At 39.2% G+C, this 19,673-nt stretch overlaps 1 protein-coding gene across 39 annotated transcripts in view; it reads left to right on the forward strand.

Moving 5' to 3' along the window:
- Positions 1 to 2,575: 2,575 nt before the first annotated feature.
- rims2a (regulating synaptic membrane exocytosis 2a) overlaps positions 2,576 to 19,673 on the forward strand; it is a 1,173,408-nt gene continuing 1,156,310 nt past the window's right edge. For 38 of the 39 annotated variants that reach the window (XM_087986344.1, XM_087986315.1, XM_087986332.1 and 35 more), the window contains exon 1: positions 2,576 to 3,324. In XM_087986344.1, the coding sequence (XP_087842470.1) occupies positions 3,110 to 3,324 (215 nt within the window). In that variant the 5' untranslated portion in view covers positions 2,576 to 3,109. The remainder of the gene's footprint in view (positions 3,325 to 19,673) is intronic. The other variant, XM_087986342.1, reaches the window with a different exon arrangement.

Below are 19,673 nucleotides of genomic sequence, written 5' to 3' on the forward strand. Positions count from 1 at the left end.
AACTCCACACAGACAGCACCAGGGACCCGGCCCGAGGCTGGAATCAAACGCGGGTCTCTGGGGGGCTGTGGGGCGGTAGTGCTAACCACTGAGCCACCGTGCCGCCCTAAAAGTTATCCAGCTTTTGCTGCATGCGCGCACAGACTACTTCATTATCTTAGAAGCTGCAAATGGAACTGAGCACTGTGCACTTTTCATTGAAACACTGACTATTCCATTTTATGGAAACAGCGCATTGATGAAGCTGTTCAAGCTGCTTGGCCGACGGCACTACCGGAAAGAACTCCCGAAGTGAAGGTCTGGAGCTAAAATGGTTGGCTTTCACATACCTTGTTTTGTGCTGAGCATGACTACACTCAGTGGACATGTTCCACTAACTACAGTTTTGCCAGGCTCCTTCATGCCAAGGACAGCCACTTTCACCTGAAGTTCAATATTTTTTCATGGTTGGACTAAAGCTACAATGTTATTGAGTCACGTGGTCAGGGTGGAAACCAAATAAGTGTTAATAAGCACTTTATTTGTAAGTGTTACTGCACAACACTCCATGACTTCCTTCAGTACTGTGTTAATGATGGTGATAGGCTGAGGGGACAGTTACCCTTTTTTAATGGACAGGATATAGTTAAATAATGCAACTGTGGCATTCTCTTGTACTATCCTGGCCTGAAACATGGCCGATTCTGGAGTACGAGTCTTTCTTGCATCCATATGAAATTGTTTCCTGTACTGTGCAACCAAATTCTGCATCATTTGCTCGCTCCGTTAGTTATACATATTATTTATTGATTGTTATAATCCACAAATCTTTAAGTAAAAGTTTTTAATTACATTTGCTTGATTCAGGAAAGTAATTTCTGAGGATGAATACATCTTGCCTGTGAGTGTTTGCAAATGTATTCTTGACTGGTTCTAACATTTACAGATTTCACTTGTTTTGATAATAAAACCCTTTGGAACCTCCAGAGCTTTTGCATTATTTTGTGAGATGCCTTCTTAACATGAGAGTTATCAACCAAGGCATTGCAATTCATTCCCTCGCAACTGCAACACAACACAAAACACGCAAATGTTCGAGATCTGACATGGAAAAGCAAAAACTGCGGAAAATATGCAGCAGCCCGGGAGCATCAGTGGAGAGAAAAACGGAATTAACGCTTCAGGTCAGAAACCTTTCATTCAGAATTTATTCCAGATCGCCTCAAGTCAAAATAAAGTAATTCCACACAGGCCTGAAAACATTGGATTAGTTGATGCCCAGTCTTTCTTAACTATATTATCAATTGTTTTTCCCATTAGCAATGATTAAAACATAGAGATTCTGATGAGCGGTGAATGCTCAGTTTTTGCTTTTCTTTTTCATAATCGTTAATGCAAGTATGTACCCAGCCAAGTAAGTGTTCTTGCCAAAACAGCAGATTCATCAGCAAAAGCAGGATTAAGAGGATGCTTGTGTGGCAGAGGTAGTGCTCCTACCTTGGAGCTAGGTAAATTCGGGTTGGTGTTCCAAACGCCCCAAAAGAATAAAAAGTGAAAAGGAGATAAAGGGTCGCCACACTGGTTGTTGTCGAGGCGTTAAACTTGCAATACGGCCGGCGGGAATATGACTTCGGACATTTTAACAATACCAACAACTCTTTCCCATCGTTTTATAATGAAGTGTTTCTTTAAACAAAAGTTATTTGACTAGATCTTTTGGTGACACATTTAATTGTTCATAGAAACGCCACGATTTAAATATATCAGGATGAAAGCAAAATATTGCGAATGCAGGAAATCTGAAGTTAAAAAAAACAAATTGCTGGGGAAACTCAGCAGGGTTAAGATTTAATGTTTCGAGTCCGTTATGACTTGAGAACAGAACGTTAACTCTTATTTCTTTCTCCGCAAGTATATCCGAATATTTGTCACAAAGTCTGTTCAACTTTAAATTAGGCCTCGGATATGGAGGTTTAATTTTGTTGATGAAATAACATAACACCGGTGGAAAGTGATTGAAAACATATTATATACATATACAAAACTACTAATGTTAACCTAAAGCCAACATGACTGCAAAGTCAAATGCACTGCTTTCTCTCACAGTCAGCAAAGGTAAACGAGTTTGAATCATTCATAAAATTAGGATAATAGTCATATATGGTGATGGCTCAATCGTGTTTCAGAAACAAAATAGTTACTTATTCACCCTCTTTTTTTTCATGGGATGTCGGCGTCCCCCGCAACAAAGGCAGCATTGCTTGTCTATCGCATGAGCTGATTTGACTTTGCTCAGGTAATTTCAGAGAACAGAGCCAAATACATTGCATAGCTTTTAAAAATGGCAAACGGGATCGACCTTAGTCAGATCACAACATGTAGGCTACAATCGGAATTGGATTTGTACTTGCTTTTGGACAAGGCAGGACGGGGAAGAATGATGCGCGTGCATTGCCGAGGAAGGGAGCAGAGCCGAATGCACTTGACAGCGCTCCAGATCCTGACTAATACTCCAGTGCGGAGTTTGCAGGAAGTCCGCCCGTCAATGAAGGCGCGTTCTGGCTGACTCGATCAGTCAATCGATTCCGGTCTGTATGTGTGAGAGAGAGACAGCTTTACGTGTGCAAGTTTGACCCGCCTTGTCTTCCTGCATAAGCTTTTATTTTGGCAAAAAAAGAGAACTTTTGAGTATTTTTTACTTTGATTGTATTGCTCCCTCTTGCACAAGTCGAGAGGGAGGCTGAAGAAATAAAGTGTTCTCAAATGGGTTAGCAGAGGAAAATGCATCGCTGTTCTTAACGAATATAATTTTTTTTTAGAATTGCGGATCCCCGCCTCCCACACCCAGTGGCTTTCAAAGTACAAATGCATAAATGGAGAAAGGGAATTATGAAGCGAATAGTTGCAGCGAACGGTGGCAGTAATTTGGCGGTGAGTGGTGCGGTCTCGCCCACCTGGCCTGGGAGCTGCTGCCCGGGAGGGTGGGGAGGGTGAGCAAGGCGAGCGCGCCGTCTGCGCCGGGGCCTCCGCTCCTCACTCCACCTGCACGCTCGCTCGCTCGCTCCTGTGCCACTTTGCTGTTTTTAATTCTTCTCGTCGCCGTTATTGTGGTTCGGAGAGACAGAGAGAGATGTCGGCTCCTGTAGGGCCTGGGGGCCCGCGTCAGCCCGGTTCTCAGCCTCATCCATCTCCCGCGGCCCCAGCTCCTCCTCCACCGGCCACCGTCACCGCCGACATGTCGGACATGCCGGACCTCAGCCACCTCACCGAGGAGGAGAGGAAAATCATCTTGGCCGTCATGGATAGACAACGCCAGGAAGAAGAGAAGGAACAGTCCATGCTCAGGTAAGGAAATGGGGAAAATAACAGTTAAGATAATTGTGTAAATATAAAAATCGAATGCAACTGTAACATAAAAGTATCCAATGCAATGAAAGGATATTTAGATAATTTGTAATAAATATCTACATACATTTAGAACACAACATTGCAATTTATGTTTATTTTTTAAGTTATTAACATTTTGCCGAGGGTTGGATTTTCCATCCGCCATCTTCCGACCGCAATTTCAGGCAATTCGAAGGTCTGTTGAGTTTGAAGTTGGAGCATTGTCTTTTTGTGTTTGTTCTTTTAATAAATGTTTAATTCAAAGTTGAGCTGAGCACGGTTTAGCTCTCTCTGAGTTGGTCTGTTCTGTGCGTTTGTGTGGAAAATTGTGGTTTGTTGGTGGAGGGATTATCAGAATGTCAATGTTCTCCCCGCCATCTCTTTCTCTGTGCCCCTTTACCTCCCACCTAACACTGACTCTTCAAATAACGCCAAGCTAAATTTGAAAGGATCAGCGCCATCAGGGAGGGGTGCTTGGGGAGAGTTGCCAAATTGGCTCCTGGCAGGTCGAGGTCAACGAGAGGAGAGTTTGGGAGGGTTTCAGCACCATACAAGGGGTGGACAGCGCCCAGCAACGCCAAAGCTTAATTCGACACTATCACTCCCAGCCAAGGTAGAGAAGTTCGGCAGGCTGGGGCCGCAGCCACGATCACACTGGGAGGGCAGTTTTAGAGCGATAGCTACCACCCTAACCAAAGTCAGGGTGAAAAACTGGCGTTGGGAAACGATCAACTGTGTCCGGGGCGGGGGGGGGGGGATAGAGGAATGGCGAACTAAAGGCCAGTCACAGACCATGGATAGCCAGAAGAGCGAAAACGTACCTTGTAAAGTGAATGTGTGGCGAGGCAGATGGCATCAGAAGTGAAACATTTATCAAGTTAACTGTTTCTGTCCCTGGTTATTTCAAAATTATGGTAAAATGAATCAGAAAAATATCTTGAAGCTGTCGTCTTCAGCGTCTGGAGCTATTTGAAAGGTGTTGGTGTCATGCTCTGCTGAAGTGTTATAGGGGTATGCATTTTTAAATTTACTCACTCCAAAATGCTATTGTCCTCCTATAAGTTATTCAGTATCTTAAAATACTTATGCAGTCATATTATCATTATCGCTTCACTGTAATGACAGGATTGCTTCCAAATGTAATGTTTTCTTTCAAAATTAAATTGATGAGTTCATTATCATCTTTAATTATTTAGGTAGCAAATTCATAGATTACAAAAAGAAAATGAAGTATTAGTTACCTGATCATGGACTTGCCTCAGTTCAGTTTCATGGGTTCTTAATGTCACAGTATGTTGTTTAATGTTTATTTGTTTTATGGTGTATTTTCATATGGATTGCAAGATGATGCTGAAAGTTGTATAATAATCGTATCATATCCAGAGTTATGAAGTCATTAACTTCCTGTGCCATGTAAGAAGGGGGTGACGGTTTTAAGGATTTAATAAAGTTTTAATTTGGGCAAGTATATTTGCATATATGAAAAAAAATCCATCTAAACATTAAGCAAACATATAAAACTAGACATCTTGACCCTTTATCAAAAGAATGCCAAATTGTCCATTTTGGTTGTCTGAATGTGTGCCTCATAATTCAGGTTTCGTATGTTATATCCACTTGCAGCCTTCACATAGAATAAATATAGGTGTGATATTTGACAAGTCATCAAGTAAGAAGAAAGCTATATTAGAAAGTATAAAGTTAATACTATCCTGAAAATGTGTGTTATATAAACTAAGATATAGGTATGTGAAGATGACCAAAAACATGCTGTATTATCATCTGCGAAAGAAGTAAAGACAATTCCATCCAAGTCACTTTGTATGTGTTGAATTTTCAGTGTGCTTAAGTGGAAGCTTGCATGAATTTTTTTGACGGAAACTGGTGTTGTGATGGAGTTGACGCATAGGCATAACAATACCAACTGATGCTGCAATGGGGAATTTTTCAAAATTGCATGCCTCCTGATTCTCCTTTTAAAAATGTTAATACTTATATGTAAGTCAACAGTGGAGGAAATGCTGTATGAAAAACATATTTTTGTGCAGTGTTCTGCCTATTAACTGTTGAATACCATAGGCGGGTTGACATGTGGGATCAACTTCATGAATGGCCTGTTTGTCATTCTCAGCATTGTTTGAAGTGCTTGTAACCCAGAATACACATTGTAAAAGTGTATTAAAATAAATTCACTCTTTGTTTTAATGTACTGTTATCGAGTGTGCACATGTTGCATTGATATTTTAAGCTCAGTCTTTCTGTTTGAAGCCAAATGATCTGGAAGTCGCTTTCTCTAGCCTGCATCCTAATTGCTAGTGTTTCGGAAAATCAAACAGGAGATTAACATTAATGTTTTCTACCCAGACTGAAGAGAAAGAAAGCAACACGTGAAAAGATAACAATTGTATTAATTTATTTTTACCTATATTAAGATTTATGCTTGTTATAATCGGTATCATTTGCTAAAATGTGCTGATACAAGTTTGGCTGAGAGGTGACAAAACATTAAGTGAATGCTTTGACATCATTAGAAGAGAAGCTAATGACATTGTTAGCCCTCACAGAATAAATCATTACATTTTGTGCAGAATTTTGTGTACTGTTATTTCCAAGTAATCAATACTTGATAAGTTTGGGGTTGTCTCCCATTTGGGCAATTAATCCCTCAGTGCAGATTTTTACTTCCTTGTCATTAGTTTATAATAATCAAGTGGCTATCTGCTGTGGGACTTGCTGCTTTTGCAAAAAAGAAATAAAAAAATCCCACTGCAAGTTTTAATTTGTATATTTAAAAAGAGGAAAAAAAGATATGTGAGGGTCACTTCAAGGCTGTAATTTCATCTCTAGGCTCAGAAGGGTATTATAAACTGCTCATACCTCTTTCTCATAGATTACACTGTCACCTGAACCACTTGATGAGATTACTGTCTTGTAATTACTGTGGGTATCTGTTATTCTGTCTGCAGTTTTCTTCAATAACCTGACTTCCTTTGCCCATGTCAAACATATTTTAATGGTCTTGGTCCATTTTCTGATGCATTGAGGATTATGACTATCATATTTCGCATATCCTGCTATATCTATTTATGGAATAACAATATCACAATAGCTCAACAACCATATTATAAAGAACATCAATGGTAATACAGCATAAAGATCACAGGCCTGATTTTTCTATAATATGCAAACAGAATTATAAGTTTTTTTTTCTCTTTCCACTCTATCCATATTTTTCCTTTTTAGCTTTCATTTCTTCTTTATTGTCCAATTTGCCTTTTGTTTTCAAGTTTGGTAAATAATGGTGGAATAATTAGATCAAAGGGAAAAGGGCAGCAAATCAGAAGTTCTAAAATATGGCAAATATAATTACAGATTTAAATGTATACAGTATTTATGGTCAAAATGCTATGTAAAGGAAGAAGTGAGAGTTGCAAGGTGGACTCTGACAGTTCACTTGAAAGGATGTTTTATGTATAGGAGTAATATTACATCTTGTATATTGACGTTTAAATGAACAGCAGAATTTAACTCTATTCTCTCTTTATCACTAACTTTGTAAATTAACACCAGTTATAGTTTTTGGGTCACTGGACCTGAAATGTTAACCATTATTTCTCTCCACAGATGCTGCTAACCTGCTGAGCTTTTCCAACAATTGCTGTTTTTGTTGGAGTTTTAACCTTGCAGCTCAGTCCGGCTATCCAATGATTAGCTGAGTCATGAAGCGTAGGAAGTTGAAAATTAATCAGAATGCCCACTTCAGATTGTGACCCAACATCCTGTCTGGAAGTGTACGGAATGAATATCTGATAAGGACAGGATTGGAATATGATGTGATGCACATGGACACCACATTGCTTAGGCCCTATGTTAAAGTCCCATGTGTGTATATCCAAATCTGTGGGAAGCATGGAAGTTTTTCTTTCAAAAAAAAATTGAAAAATGAACAGGGATCTGGATAGTACAGTAAGTTAGTTTTTTTTATATCTGAGCCATGGAGTATATATCTCAGGAGGATGAACTTTACATATCAGCTGTCTGACAACTATAAGCCTCTTAGGCATAAATTCACAAATAAAACTTAGAAAAATGACTGGGATTTTCTGTTCAAAAAATAATGATGAGACTGACAGTGCTTACTATTGTGCATTTGCAAATCAGACAGAGATGTCTGCTGACTGCATGCATGCAAACAGATGGGAAAATCTGTAAGTTGCTATCCAAAGTGCTGCTCCAGTTAATTTCCCAAATGGTTTCCACTGTCAGTCTTGTCACCATTCAAATGCATTGTTGTAGATGAAGCTGTTATACTTCACTCATAGGCATGGTTTTGCTCATTCCTGTGTATTATTACCAAACAAATTCATTTGCAGTAAAAATGACCTCTTAAAGTTGTGGAGCCACATTCTTTGGGTTTAAATTATTTTTAGAAAATTTTAAAAGCACATATTTTAAACTTTTCTTTTTGGCTTCTTTTAATTTTCCTTCAATCCAGCTTGCTGTGCCCTCTTTGTTTTGTACACCTAAGTTGGTACTGAATTCACTATAAAACCTGCATTTCCTAGCAATCAGACTCAGCACTGCTTTATTAATCATTCTTCAATTTGTTTGAGGGATTACCTAGTTGATTACCTTGTTCTCATAAGCCCCAGGGGTCTTGTAGTGGGTGCTGAACTCTGGGTTATGGAAATGTCCGTATAAAAAGTACAAACAAACTATGTGAGTTTAACAGCACTCATTCATCATTCATCAAAATCTGGCTCAATTTAAAGCAGCCATATGTCATGAAGGTTCATAATCATTATTAATTTGTGAACTTGAGTCCTAACATGGAGGAAATATGGATTTTAGCTTACTGTCTTTGGAGATTTAACTTTTAAAAATCAAAGTCAATTTAAGCATTGTATTCAAAATAACATTAATATGAAGTCATGTAATTTAGCTAAATAACCAGCAAACCACCTGGAAATATAATTGTGAATTGTTTATTTGCTTATCTGGTTTTACAACCTCCAGAGAGAGTGAGAAAGAAAGGGGCTAGGCCAATTTCAAGGAGAAGTAAGAGGCTGATGTGCTATTATTAGCAGTTTCCAATCAATCAGCCTGGGCAGAAGACTTGAGATGCTTCAAAAACAGTTTTTTTTTTAAAAAGCTTTAGATGCAAAGACTGTGTGTCAGAGAGGATATGGCAATAGCAATGCCAGTACTGGCCACATGCTTTCTCTAACTGAGAGAGAGGGTTTACTTCAGGGGGTGAAGTTTGGTGCCAGAACCATGGAAATGGCCCTGCATGTGTCCAAGGTGAGGTTGACATGCATTCAAGTCTCAGAACATTCAAAGTTCAGGTAGGTGAGGCGGCCTTGACCAAGCATGTGGACCATCTGAAAGCTGCTACCTCGCAAATGGGGCAGACGCAAAACTTACCTGGCCCCTCAGAACAGCCAGAAGGCCTGTCTAGTGTAGAGGAAATCTCAGAATCTGAGGGAGGGATGTAGTGATTGGAAACAAGTGGATCTTATTGACTGACATCCTTGATTAGGGTTATTAATCTGGGCCATTCCTGGAGCCCTGGCTGTCAGATATAAGCAAGGGATTTTTTGCTCCTCTCCCTTATAAAATTGCTGTCTCTTGTATGCAGCTGTAAATGTAACTGTTTTTGTTGTAAACTGTTTTTGTAATTTGTTTAATAAAATATAAAAAAAAGCAAGGGATTAAAAGGTGGCTTGCTGATGGGAAACCGACCTCTGTAATAACTTCACAATATTGATTTCCTTCTCTAACTAGATCATACATCTCCCAACATTTTGGAATGTTATTTGTGTCTACTTTTGTGAAGACAGAACCAAAATATGTATTTATTTGGTCTGCCATTTCTTTGTTCTCCATTATGGTTTCTCTAGTTTCTGATTGTAAGGGATTTGGATTCACATTTGGATTCACTCCTCTTTTTCTCTTCACAAAACTTCAGAAGCTTTTACAATCCATTTGCTTGCTCCCTGCAAAAAAAAGAAAAAAAAATAAGCAAGAGATTCACGCAGCATTGCCCTTTTCATGTGAAGGGCACTGCTTGTCACTGGCCACTTGGGTGTTTCCTTTCTTCCTGGTGGTGGAAATTTGAATAAAGATTTGTGCACCTTGTGTCTTTCACTGTGTCTCACACCTGCACATACACAACATGAGTGCTGGGGGAAAATATAAGCACTATCGTGGTTAGGCCGTAGTGTGGGGGATTAAAAAAATAAATAAATAAATAGGAACATCCGACATCCTATTAGAGAAAAAATATAAGCAAGGGATTCACGCAGCATTGCCCTTTGATGTGAAGGGCACTGGTTGTCACAGGCCACTCGGGTGTTTCCTTTCTTCCTGGTGGTGGAAACCGAATAAAGATTCGTGCACCCTGTGTCTCTCACTGTGTCTCACACCTGCACGCACACAATATGGGTGCTGGGGAAAAAAATAAGCACGACCGCAGTTAGGTGGTAGTGTGGGGAAAGACGAAAGAAAAAAAAAACAGGGATGTCAGACATCCTGACATTCTGAGAGCTGGCTCTGAGGGAGCTGGATTAGTGTCAAGAATAAAAATAAAACAAAATATAAATAAGGGATTCAGAGAGGCTCCTGAGTTCAGGGATTGACTCTGAGTTGGTTGGTCAGAGCCCTTGTATTATGCACATTTAAATAGAGGGTGACTTTGTGACAGGTTGCTGGCCTTTGTGTACTTAATTCATGTGGTCCTAGGAAAAATATTGTCAGCCTCAGGAATACCTTGCTTTTAACAGGATGAAGTCAGGTCATTGCTAACTTTTGTTGCATATATTGCTATATGGGACCATATAGCTGGAACACCTACCATAGAGAAATTCCATTACTTCAAGCTGACAACGTTTAAGCAGATTTTGTTATCCTGTGTTCAAGTATTACGGGGAGGGAGGGGGGAATCTTCTGAGGAATTGGGTACAGCCAGAGAATCCTGGTTCCAAAACTTAACTAATTTGGAACCCGAGAGAACCATTTTTCACCAAAATCATTCATGATTGCGGAATGGTTCATATTCCACAAACACAATAAGCATGATAGTAAATCAGTCTCCTGATCTGGAGAAATCTTAAAGAAGTAAGCAAAGTTTTGTGAATTTGGAGACATCTTTAAATGACTCTCCCTGACGGGTGTGGTGGTTTATATTGTAAATCAAGTAGAAGCTCAACAGCTAACTTCACAAATGAGAGTTCACAAAATGTAATGAGAGATGAACACTAAAGCAGACACAAAACTGCCATTGTTTGAGCAAAAAAAAAGTTTGAAGAAACAAACCGCATGTGATAACTTATCAGAATTCTCTAAAAGGTACTCTGAAAGATGAAAGGCAGTATCTAAAAGAAGGCTAAATTTGAAGAACTGGCTAAAAACTCACTATGACCAAGAAATGAAAAATTCCAGATAACGGTAGCAAGTTGAAGAAGGACCACATTGTGTCAAAAAGGCCTCCCTCTTGGTTCTTCCTTTGCTCGGAACATTGACCAAAAATCAAAGCAATATGTCCTGGTTATTCAGTTAGTGATGCAACAAAGAAGCTTTGAGAATTGTGGAATGCAAATAGTGAAGAAGAGAAGAAGCCATTCATAAGCACATCTTCTAAACTGGAGGGGGAATGCAAGGATATTGCTATCAGGCCAAAGGCAAGGTGAAAAGTACAAAGACTCCTGCAAAGAAGGAGGCATATTGTGGTGATGACAATGATAATGACGATTATGATTAAATTGTACATTTTGACTAAGATTAATTACTTACTCTGAAACTGAAAGCATTTAAACTCTATTTGCAACTGTTGCAACTTTTTCAGTTTTGTAAGTTGGTGTACATATGGTGCAAAACAAAGCTTAGTTTGAGTTTTAAACGTAAGACCTTTAGTTGATAATCTCTACAGCAAATACTTAAAGCAACATACTGAACACTGAGAGGCCTGGATAAAGTGGATGTGGAGAAGATGTTTACACTGGCAAGAGATGAGGACGCTAGGGAACAGTCTCAGTGAAGAAATGACTCTTTAGAACTGAGATAAGGGGGAATTTCTTCAGCCAGAAGGTAGTGAATCTGTGGAACTCATTGCCACAATGCTGTGGAGCTGAGTCATTGAGTGTCATTTAAGATGGAGAAAGATTCTTGCAGCTAAGAAGTTATTACCATCAAGAAATGTGATTAATCGCTTTGTAGCCTATTTATAGGAGTTATACATATTTAGTCCGAAAGGAAGTCCATTGCATGGTCTTCTGGTTTTAGTTATGATTTAACCAGTTGATTGTTGCTTTAAAAACTGATCCATCTAAAGAGTCCAAAATAAGCTTTACAGCATTAGTTCCAGTAGAACATGAGTTTGTTTTTCCATCTCAGACCATCTCCAAGAACTTTTCTCGAGAAAGAATACAATATATTAATACCAATGTATGAATCCTGTCTGTATTCGCTACTGCAAGTGCTGTAATTGAATTATTTATGGATGGGAAGCAGTGGATTGCCAAGTGGTCTGCAAACAAACTAATTTTCTGTGTAGTTAAAATTATGCTTCATTAAGTTATATTTTGCATTAGTTGGGAGCTAAAGTAATTTAATAAGGGATTTTCAAGTTTAAGGTAGAATTAATGCATGTACAATTTCTAATAGAAGAAATAATACTGAACAATCTGTTCTTTTTACATTTATTTTACTTAGTCAAGGAATGCAAATATCATACTTTCTAAGAATGTTTCTAAATAGTAAAAGTTTGCTACAAGTGCAACTTTTTGTGCCCCCTTACCTTCTCGAAGGAAATAAATTCAATCATTACTAATCAACCTGTTCAGAGATATTATTAAACACCACTGAAGCAAATGGGACTTGAAACCTGCACTCTTAATGCAGAGATAAGGCCATTGTCACTGTCACAGCTCAATAGGTAATAGGTGTAAGTTGTACACATAAGATGACATTACATTGCAGTAGTGAGAGTCTTCTGAGTGTTGTTGAGAATGTACTCCTTTGACTTCCCACCTATTTGTCCAGGTGGACATTAAAGATCCTGGACAGAGAATCTATTATTTCACCCCAGTCTTGTAATTGCAATGATGGTTCCTGTGGTGATGTAGTTGTGGTTTGGGTACTTGACAAATGGTGACAGTGAGAAGAGGTAAGACAAAAGTGGCATTGGCCACCTGATTATCATCAAAGCTAGAAGGGACAATTAGAAAAGTTTGTTAATGTTTGAAGTTGACCCTTTTTGTGGAGGGTACAGCACTATCCAGGGTTTAGCTTCTACATTGCCAGTTTGCTGGGCCTTCAGGTGTGCCATCTCCATTACTGATTTTGTGACAGCAACCAGCTTCTCACAAGCTCTTAGAGTTATGTAGCTAGTTCTTATTTCTGTTCTTGCTGCTATTGATCATTCCCAAATTTACTTGGAGGTACTAGCTTTCGGGGTGCAAAAAAGAGTGGCATTACTCAGAGTCAGAAATTCAGGCATGCCCATTTCTTGTATTTGTAGGGAGAAGGAAGTGTACCTGCCTCGGCATGAAGGTACAGGGAACAGTCATTGAGCTATGTTGGGTGAGTCACAGCATCCACATGCCAGCACAAGACTCCCAAAACATGCTATCTACAGAGGAACCTTAATTATCCAGCATTTGATTATCCGAATTTTGGATTATCTGGCAAGATTGCAAGGTCCCACTGTATGGCTAAACTGTTACTGGCATTCGATTATCTGAACATTTGAAAAAATACTCCTTGCCTGTGTCATTTGGATAATCGAGGTTCCTCTGTACTGTGAACTTTGTCATGGAATACAGTTACTGGGAAGGTAGAGGGCATACTTCAACAATATCCTCAAAATCTCGCTTTCAGAAAACATATCACATCCTCATTGACTTGTGAGAATCTCTTGCTCAAGCCCGTCCAAACTGGAGAAGAAGCATCTGTGAATGCACCAACCATGTCAAATGTCTCTGACAGGCTCAATTGTTGGTCAAGTGTAACCAGCAAGAGGCCCGTGTGTGAAAACCCAAGTGTTGCACCCACCCTCCTCTTCAAAAATCACCTGGCCTGCAACACTGAGTGTGGATCAAGCATTTGTCACCTTGTGACCCATAAGCTGGAGTGGAAGAAAGTCACCCTCTTTCTCCGTGGACTGTCCAGGAAGAACAGGATCCAAATTGGCTACAGCACAAACAAAAACGGAAATTGCTGGAGAAACTCATCTTCTGAAGAAGTGTCATGAGTCTCAATGTTTTCTGTCCACTGATGCCACCAGACCTGTTGAGTTTCTACAGAAATTTCTGTTTTGTTTGTTTCCGATCTTCAGCATCCACAGTTTTTTTTGTTTTATTTTAAGCTATAGCAGAATTTGGTTACAATGAGTCTTTTAGACAGCTTCCCTACTGTAACTGAACATTTACCAAATCAGAAGATGATATGAGTAGCACTGGGAACAGGAATTTTTAGACTTTTAGAATTTTTAGAACCATTGCTATTCTTTTGTAAGTAGATTTTAAATAATGTAGATTTTTCTTGCACAAACATGAGGTATACAGATCGTTTTGGTGGAACACCTTAGCAAAACAAAATCGGTAAAAAGAAGCTGCACTGTTCCCACATGGAAATCACATCTGTAGTGCTTTATAGCCAATAAAGTGTTGTTTTAAAGTCATGTCAATATTGTAATGCATACATCAGTTACAGTAGTACAGTAATACAAATTGTATAAGAACATAGAATGGTAAAAGCATAGGAACAAGCTCTTTGGCCCATTGTATCTCTGCCAACCATTATGCCCTTCTAAACTAATCTCATCTGCCTGCACGTGGTTTGCATCACCCTGTTTCCAGCATATTCGTACATCTGTACAGATTACTCTTAAACTTTGCTAACATATCAGCTTCTATCACCTTCTTTGGCAGCAAGTTCGAGGCATCTACCACCCTCGCCTTAAACCTATGCCCCCTAGTGTTTGAGATTTCCACCCTTTGACAAAGACACCATCTATCCGCGCTATACATATCCCTCACTCTATATCCTTCTATCAGGTCACCCCTCAGCCACCAATACTCAAGCGAAAATAATCCAAGTCTGTTCATCCTCTCCTTATTGCTAATACACTCCAAACCAGGCAACATCTTGGTAAACTTTTTTCTACCCTTTCCAAAGTCTCCATATCCTTCCTAATGTGAGGACTAGAACTGCACACAATACCTCAAATGTAGCCTTAATAACGTCTTATGTAGTTGCAACATGACTTTCCAACTTTATATCCAATGTCCTGACTGATGAAGGCAAGCATGCTGTGCATCACCTTATTGACATGTATTGCCACTTTCAGGGAGCTTTGGAAATGAAGACCAAGGTGCCTCTGTTTATCAATGCCCCTAAGAGTCCTGCCACTAATATATACTTTTCTCTTGCATTTGATCTCCCAAATACATCATCTCACACCTGTCCGCATTAAACACTACCTGCTGTATACTTTGATAACCATCCTCAATATCCACAGCTCCAGTAATTTTGCTGGAAACTTACTAATTAGGCCACCTACATTTTCATGTAAGTCATTCATGTATGCTAAACAACAGAGATACTAGCACTGATCCTTCTGGTACACCACAGACCTCTAGTCAGTAAAACACCCCTCCCCAAATACCCTCTACCTCCTATAACCAAGCCAATTTTGAATCTAATTTGCCAATTTACCATGGATCTTATGTGATTTAATCTTCTGAACCAGACTACTGTGAGGAATCTTGTCAAATAGATCAGAGAACAATAAAGGAACAGGCCCCTTCAGCCAACCTTGTCTGTGCCAACCATTATTCTAAACTAATCCCATCTGCTCGCACCTGGTCCATTACCTTCTATTCTCTGCCTGTTCTCGTGTCTGTCTACATGCCTCTGTTGTCAATATATCTGCTTTTACCACCTTCCCTCCAGTTCTCTCCAGGCACCTGCCATTCTCTGTGTAAAAATACAAAACACCTTCCTTGCACATCCCCTTTGAACCTTTCCCCTCTCACCTTAAACTTATGTCCCCAAGTATTTGAATTTCTACCCAGGGGAAGAGACTCAGACTATCCATGCCTATCATAAGGTATCTTATCAACCTTCACTCTTTTAAGCTAATCATTCAATCAGGTTTGAGATTTGTCCCCTATAAAGCCATGCTGATGATCACTAATATGTCCATTCTTTTCCAAATGAGGAAAAAAGTGTCTCAAAGAAACTTGACCAGTAATTTTCCTGACAGAAAACTCAATAGTGTACAATGTCTTGGATTATCCTTATTGCCCTTCTTAAAGGAACAACATTGGCTATTCTCCAGTCTTCTAGGACCTCCATGTTTTGGCTAAACAGGAAACAATGATCTCTGTCAAGGTCACAGCAATCTCCTCCCTTGCGTTCCTCAGTATCCAAGATAGAGGAGATAAATCCAATCAGGCCCTGGGGACTTACCTAACTTAATGTTTTTCAAGATTCCTAATACCACTATCACTTTTTTATATCAACATGCCCCAGAATATGAACAGTACGCACCCTGATCTTAACATCATCTATGTCCTTCTTTGTGAATACTGATGCAAAGTTCTTGTTAAGGACCTCACCCACTTCCTCTGGCTCTACATACACATTCTCTCCTTTGTCCTTGAGTTGACTTAGTCTTTCCCTGGATACCCTCTTGCTTTTAACGTGTATAAAATGCCTCGGGATTTCCATAATCTTACTCGTCAAGGACATTTTTTGGCCTCTTCTAGCCCCTCCTAATTTGTTTAAGTTCTTTCCTGCTTCCTTTATATTGCTCAGGGCCTTGTTTGATTTCAGTTTCCAAACCCTTGCATATGGTACCTTTACCTGTTTGATTAAACTTTTAAATACACCTGGCATTGCAAGGTTCCTGAATCTTGCCATCCTTATCTTACTTCCTCAATACAAACTCTGGTAGAGCCTCTTCCCCAGTTGTATTACCAATGTATCCTTTCAAAAAATCCTCCTAGATGCACCTAACAAATTCTTTCCCATCGAAGTCCTTGACACCAAAGAAGTCCCAGTCAATGTTGGGAAGTTAAAATCATCCACAACAACAAACCTGTTGTTCTTAACATTTCTACCTAATCTTCTTACATATCTATTCTTCTATCTTTCACGGGCTATTGGGAGGCCTATACCAAAACCTCATCATTGTGATTGCACCTTTCTTATTTTTAAATTCTACTCATATGGCCTTGCTGAAAGAGCCCACGATTGTCCTCTCACAGTACAGTTGTGACATTCTTCTTAATCAGTAATTCATCTTCTCCATGCTTTTTACATCCCTCTGTATCTTGTCTGAAACATCTGAACCTTAAAAGGTTGAGCTGTTGTCCTGCCCTTCTTTCAACCAAGTTTCTGAAATGGCTGCCACATTGTAGTCTCATATACTACTTCAGGCATTTAACCTTCTCTGTTACGTTATTTGCATTTAAGTAAATACACTTCAGACTGCTAGTCCTGCTGTGTTCATTAACCTGACCCTGCCTGTTCTTCCTAATACACTTAATTCACTTAATGCTGACTTTCTCCTCAGTCCCGCCACATGCTGACCTCAAACTCATTTCCCAATCCTCTGCCACACCTCCTCCAGTGTATTCTCCTTCAAAATTTGCAAACATGTACCTTCAGAAGGAATCATTACATCATGCCAAGACTGGAAATCTTGGTTAAATTCTCCTGCTGAGTGGATGTGAATTTAACTGTGCCACTTTGTCTGATACTTTGGGTGAATCAGTATACACCAGAGGTTGAACTAGTGACATCGTGATCTCCTATGGATTGGGTGACTGCACAGGATTTCCTCCTGTACCTTATCAGATGTTTGGTACAGATATTTCTATTTCAGACAACTAAATATTATCAGGACTGAGTCAGATTGACAACTAACTCTATTCTGAACCTCATTATGTCAATCATATTATACAACTTTTGCCATATTAACAATGAGGATCCAGAATACTTCCCAACGTATATGTTCAATCAATGATGATATCAGTATTCAGTGAAATTGTGGCTACTTCAAAACAGTCTGAAGCACTTACATTTTAATTAAAGAAAACAAAGTTGGGACTTCCTGCTCTACTCTTGTAAGTTTGAATTTAAATAATTTTAAGTCATGCACCTACGAAGACTGGCTCTGGGAAAATATCACATGTAAGTAGATACTTCAGAAATTAATCAAGGGTTAATACATACTATGTTAATGAACTTAAAACTTTCGGTAACACCTTTTTTAATGCAAATTATTTTCTACTTTGCTTGAATATGATAGTTTTCTGTCAAATGGATGATTACTGTACCTGCATTTGAGTTGCCACTCTACTGGGGCATAACGGTCTGGACAGCCCCGATGTTTAATAAATTTGCAAGAGATCCCATCCTATCCCATTTTGTGTGTATATGATAATCCATATAATTAGGGTCTTGATGGAGTCTATATGTGTCATGAAAACCATAAAATTGGAGCGGTGCTTTTTATTTCACTTTGAAATAACACCGGAATACCGTAAGGCCTCTTCAGAGTGTGAGGCAATGCTGCCTCTAATTACCCATGTGCGTGCATGTGTGCTCTGCGCCTTTAAAATCTTTTGTCGTCTGATAAATGTCACACATTTTGCCTACTCTTATTGCTAACTATTTGCTGGCTCAGAGCCAGCTACCTGGTGAGATGCCAGCTGGCAAGAGAAGAAAGCCTTACGAAAACTTAGATTGTCTTGTGAAAAATAAGAGACCAGGAGAAATATTAAATATTAGACTGCCAAATCCTGTCACAAAGTCCAAATGTACAGCCATATCTTTGTGTTGTAATAATAAAAGTTGGGACCTATTTAAAAGGGGTTGCCAATTTGCTTTATTTGTGAAAGTTTGCTACAAATTTCTGTCAGCTCATCAAAGGAACATCATTTAAGAATGCATAAATGCTATGGCACCAGAAAGTTCCCAAGTCATTGCAACCCCTGCCTCTTATTAGACACAGGTATGACCACACCTCTTCCTCAACAAGTCCCAGTCATGCAAAGCCTACATCCCTTCCAACCTCTGCCCTCTTTATTCTTTGAATGCTACAATCCTCTGAGATCTCTCCACTCATCCAATTTTCGGCCCTTATGCATCACTGACGTTGATCATTCCACCTTGGTCATTTCACATTCAGCTGTTGAGCCATTAGCCTCTGGCAGCCCCTCCACAAACCCCTTAATCCCTCTCTCTTTTGAGCTGTTTGTTTAAAGTTAGGTTTTTCATCAAACTTCTGGTCACCTGTTGTAATATGTTCTTATGTAGCTCTGTATCCAATATTGTTTGGTAATGGTCCAATGAATTGTCTTTTGACTTTTTGCCCTCCTTGAAGACAGACATCTCATAAATGCAAATTGTTTTTAACTTCACTTAGACTTTACTGACTTAAATTGTGCAGGCATAAGATTCTTTAACAGCAGTATCAGCCACTCTGCTTACCAAGACATAACTTTCCTACTCTAATGAAGCTGTGCGTCCTCGGAGTAACCAAAAGCAGGATCACAACATATGCAGTAACAGAATAAAAATAGTAATTATGTGTACATTTGCTGTGCTTCACACTTATGATTTCATATCTCCTGTATTATCCCTCACATAATACATATCAGGTGTGTAATTGCAGTCTGTGTTACCTGTTCATGTACTTCACTGAACTTTTGCATGTTCAAGATAAGAATAAAAGTGCAAGTGAGGCAAATCTATCAAAGTAGAGATTGATTTAACCGAATACGTCCAAAATATATTGCAAGGTTGAGTTGTGTGCTCCCCTGGAATTTTCCAAATGTGGCTAATTTATGACATACTAAATTAAGTGATTTGCAATAAAATTTTTATTCTTATTCATAAATTTGTGCACGGTATTGAAATTCCATGGAAAAAGTTTTGGAGAGGCTTACTTATGTGCTATAAGTCTGATTAGAGTTTGTAGCAATTTGCTGGAGTCTTGAATTTTTGTGGTTCGCTGCATTTTCTCTTCTCATTAACTACTGTCTCCACTAGAATGCCTGTTTTAATTTTGGCTTAGGAAGACCACTTCAGGGTCATTCCTTGAATTCAGTGAATGTTTACCAATTTGTGCATTGTAAACATGAGCTCCTTCCAATTCAGTGGAAATGCCATGAATCCTTCATCTGGAGCAAACCCCTCCCCCTAAAATATGAAGTGTGGAGAATAACTGAACACTCTCAATCTTCTGCTGTAACCTCGGCAAGATGAAAACCTTAAAGAAATGTAGATGCACCAAA

The sequence above is a fragment of the Chiloscyllium plagiosum genome, unplaced genomic scaffold (genome assembly GCF_037043375.1).
Source record: "Chiloscyllium plagiosum isolate Xiang-an unplaced genomic scaffold, Cpla_swu_hap1 HiC_scaffold_4, whole genome shotgun sequence".
Classification (NCBI taxonomy): Eukaryota; Metazoa; Chordata; class Chondrichthyes; order Orectolobiformes; family Hemiscylliidae; genus Chiloscyllium; species Chiloscyllium plagiosum.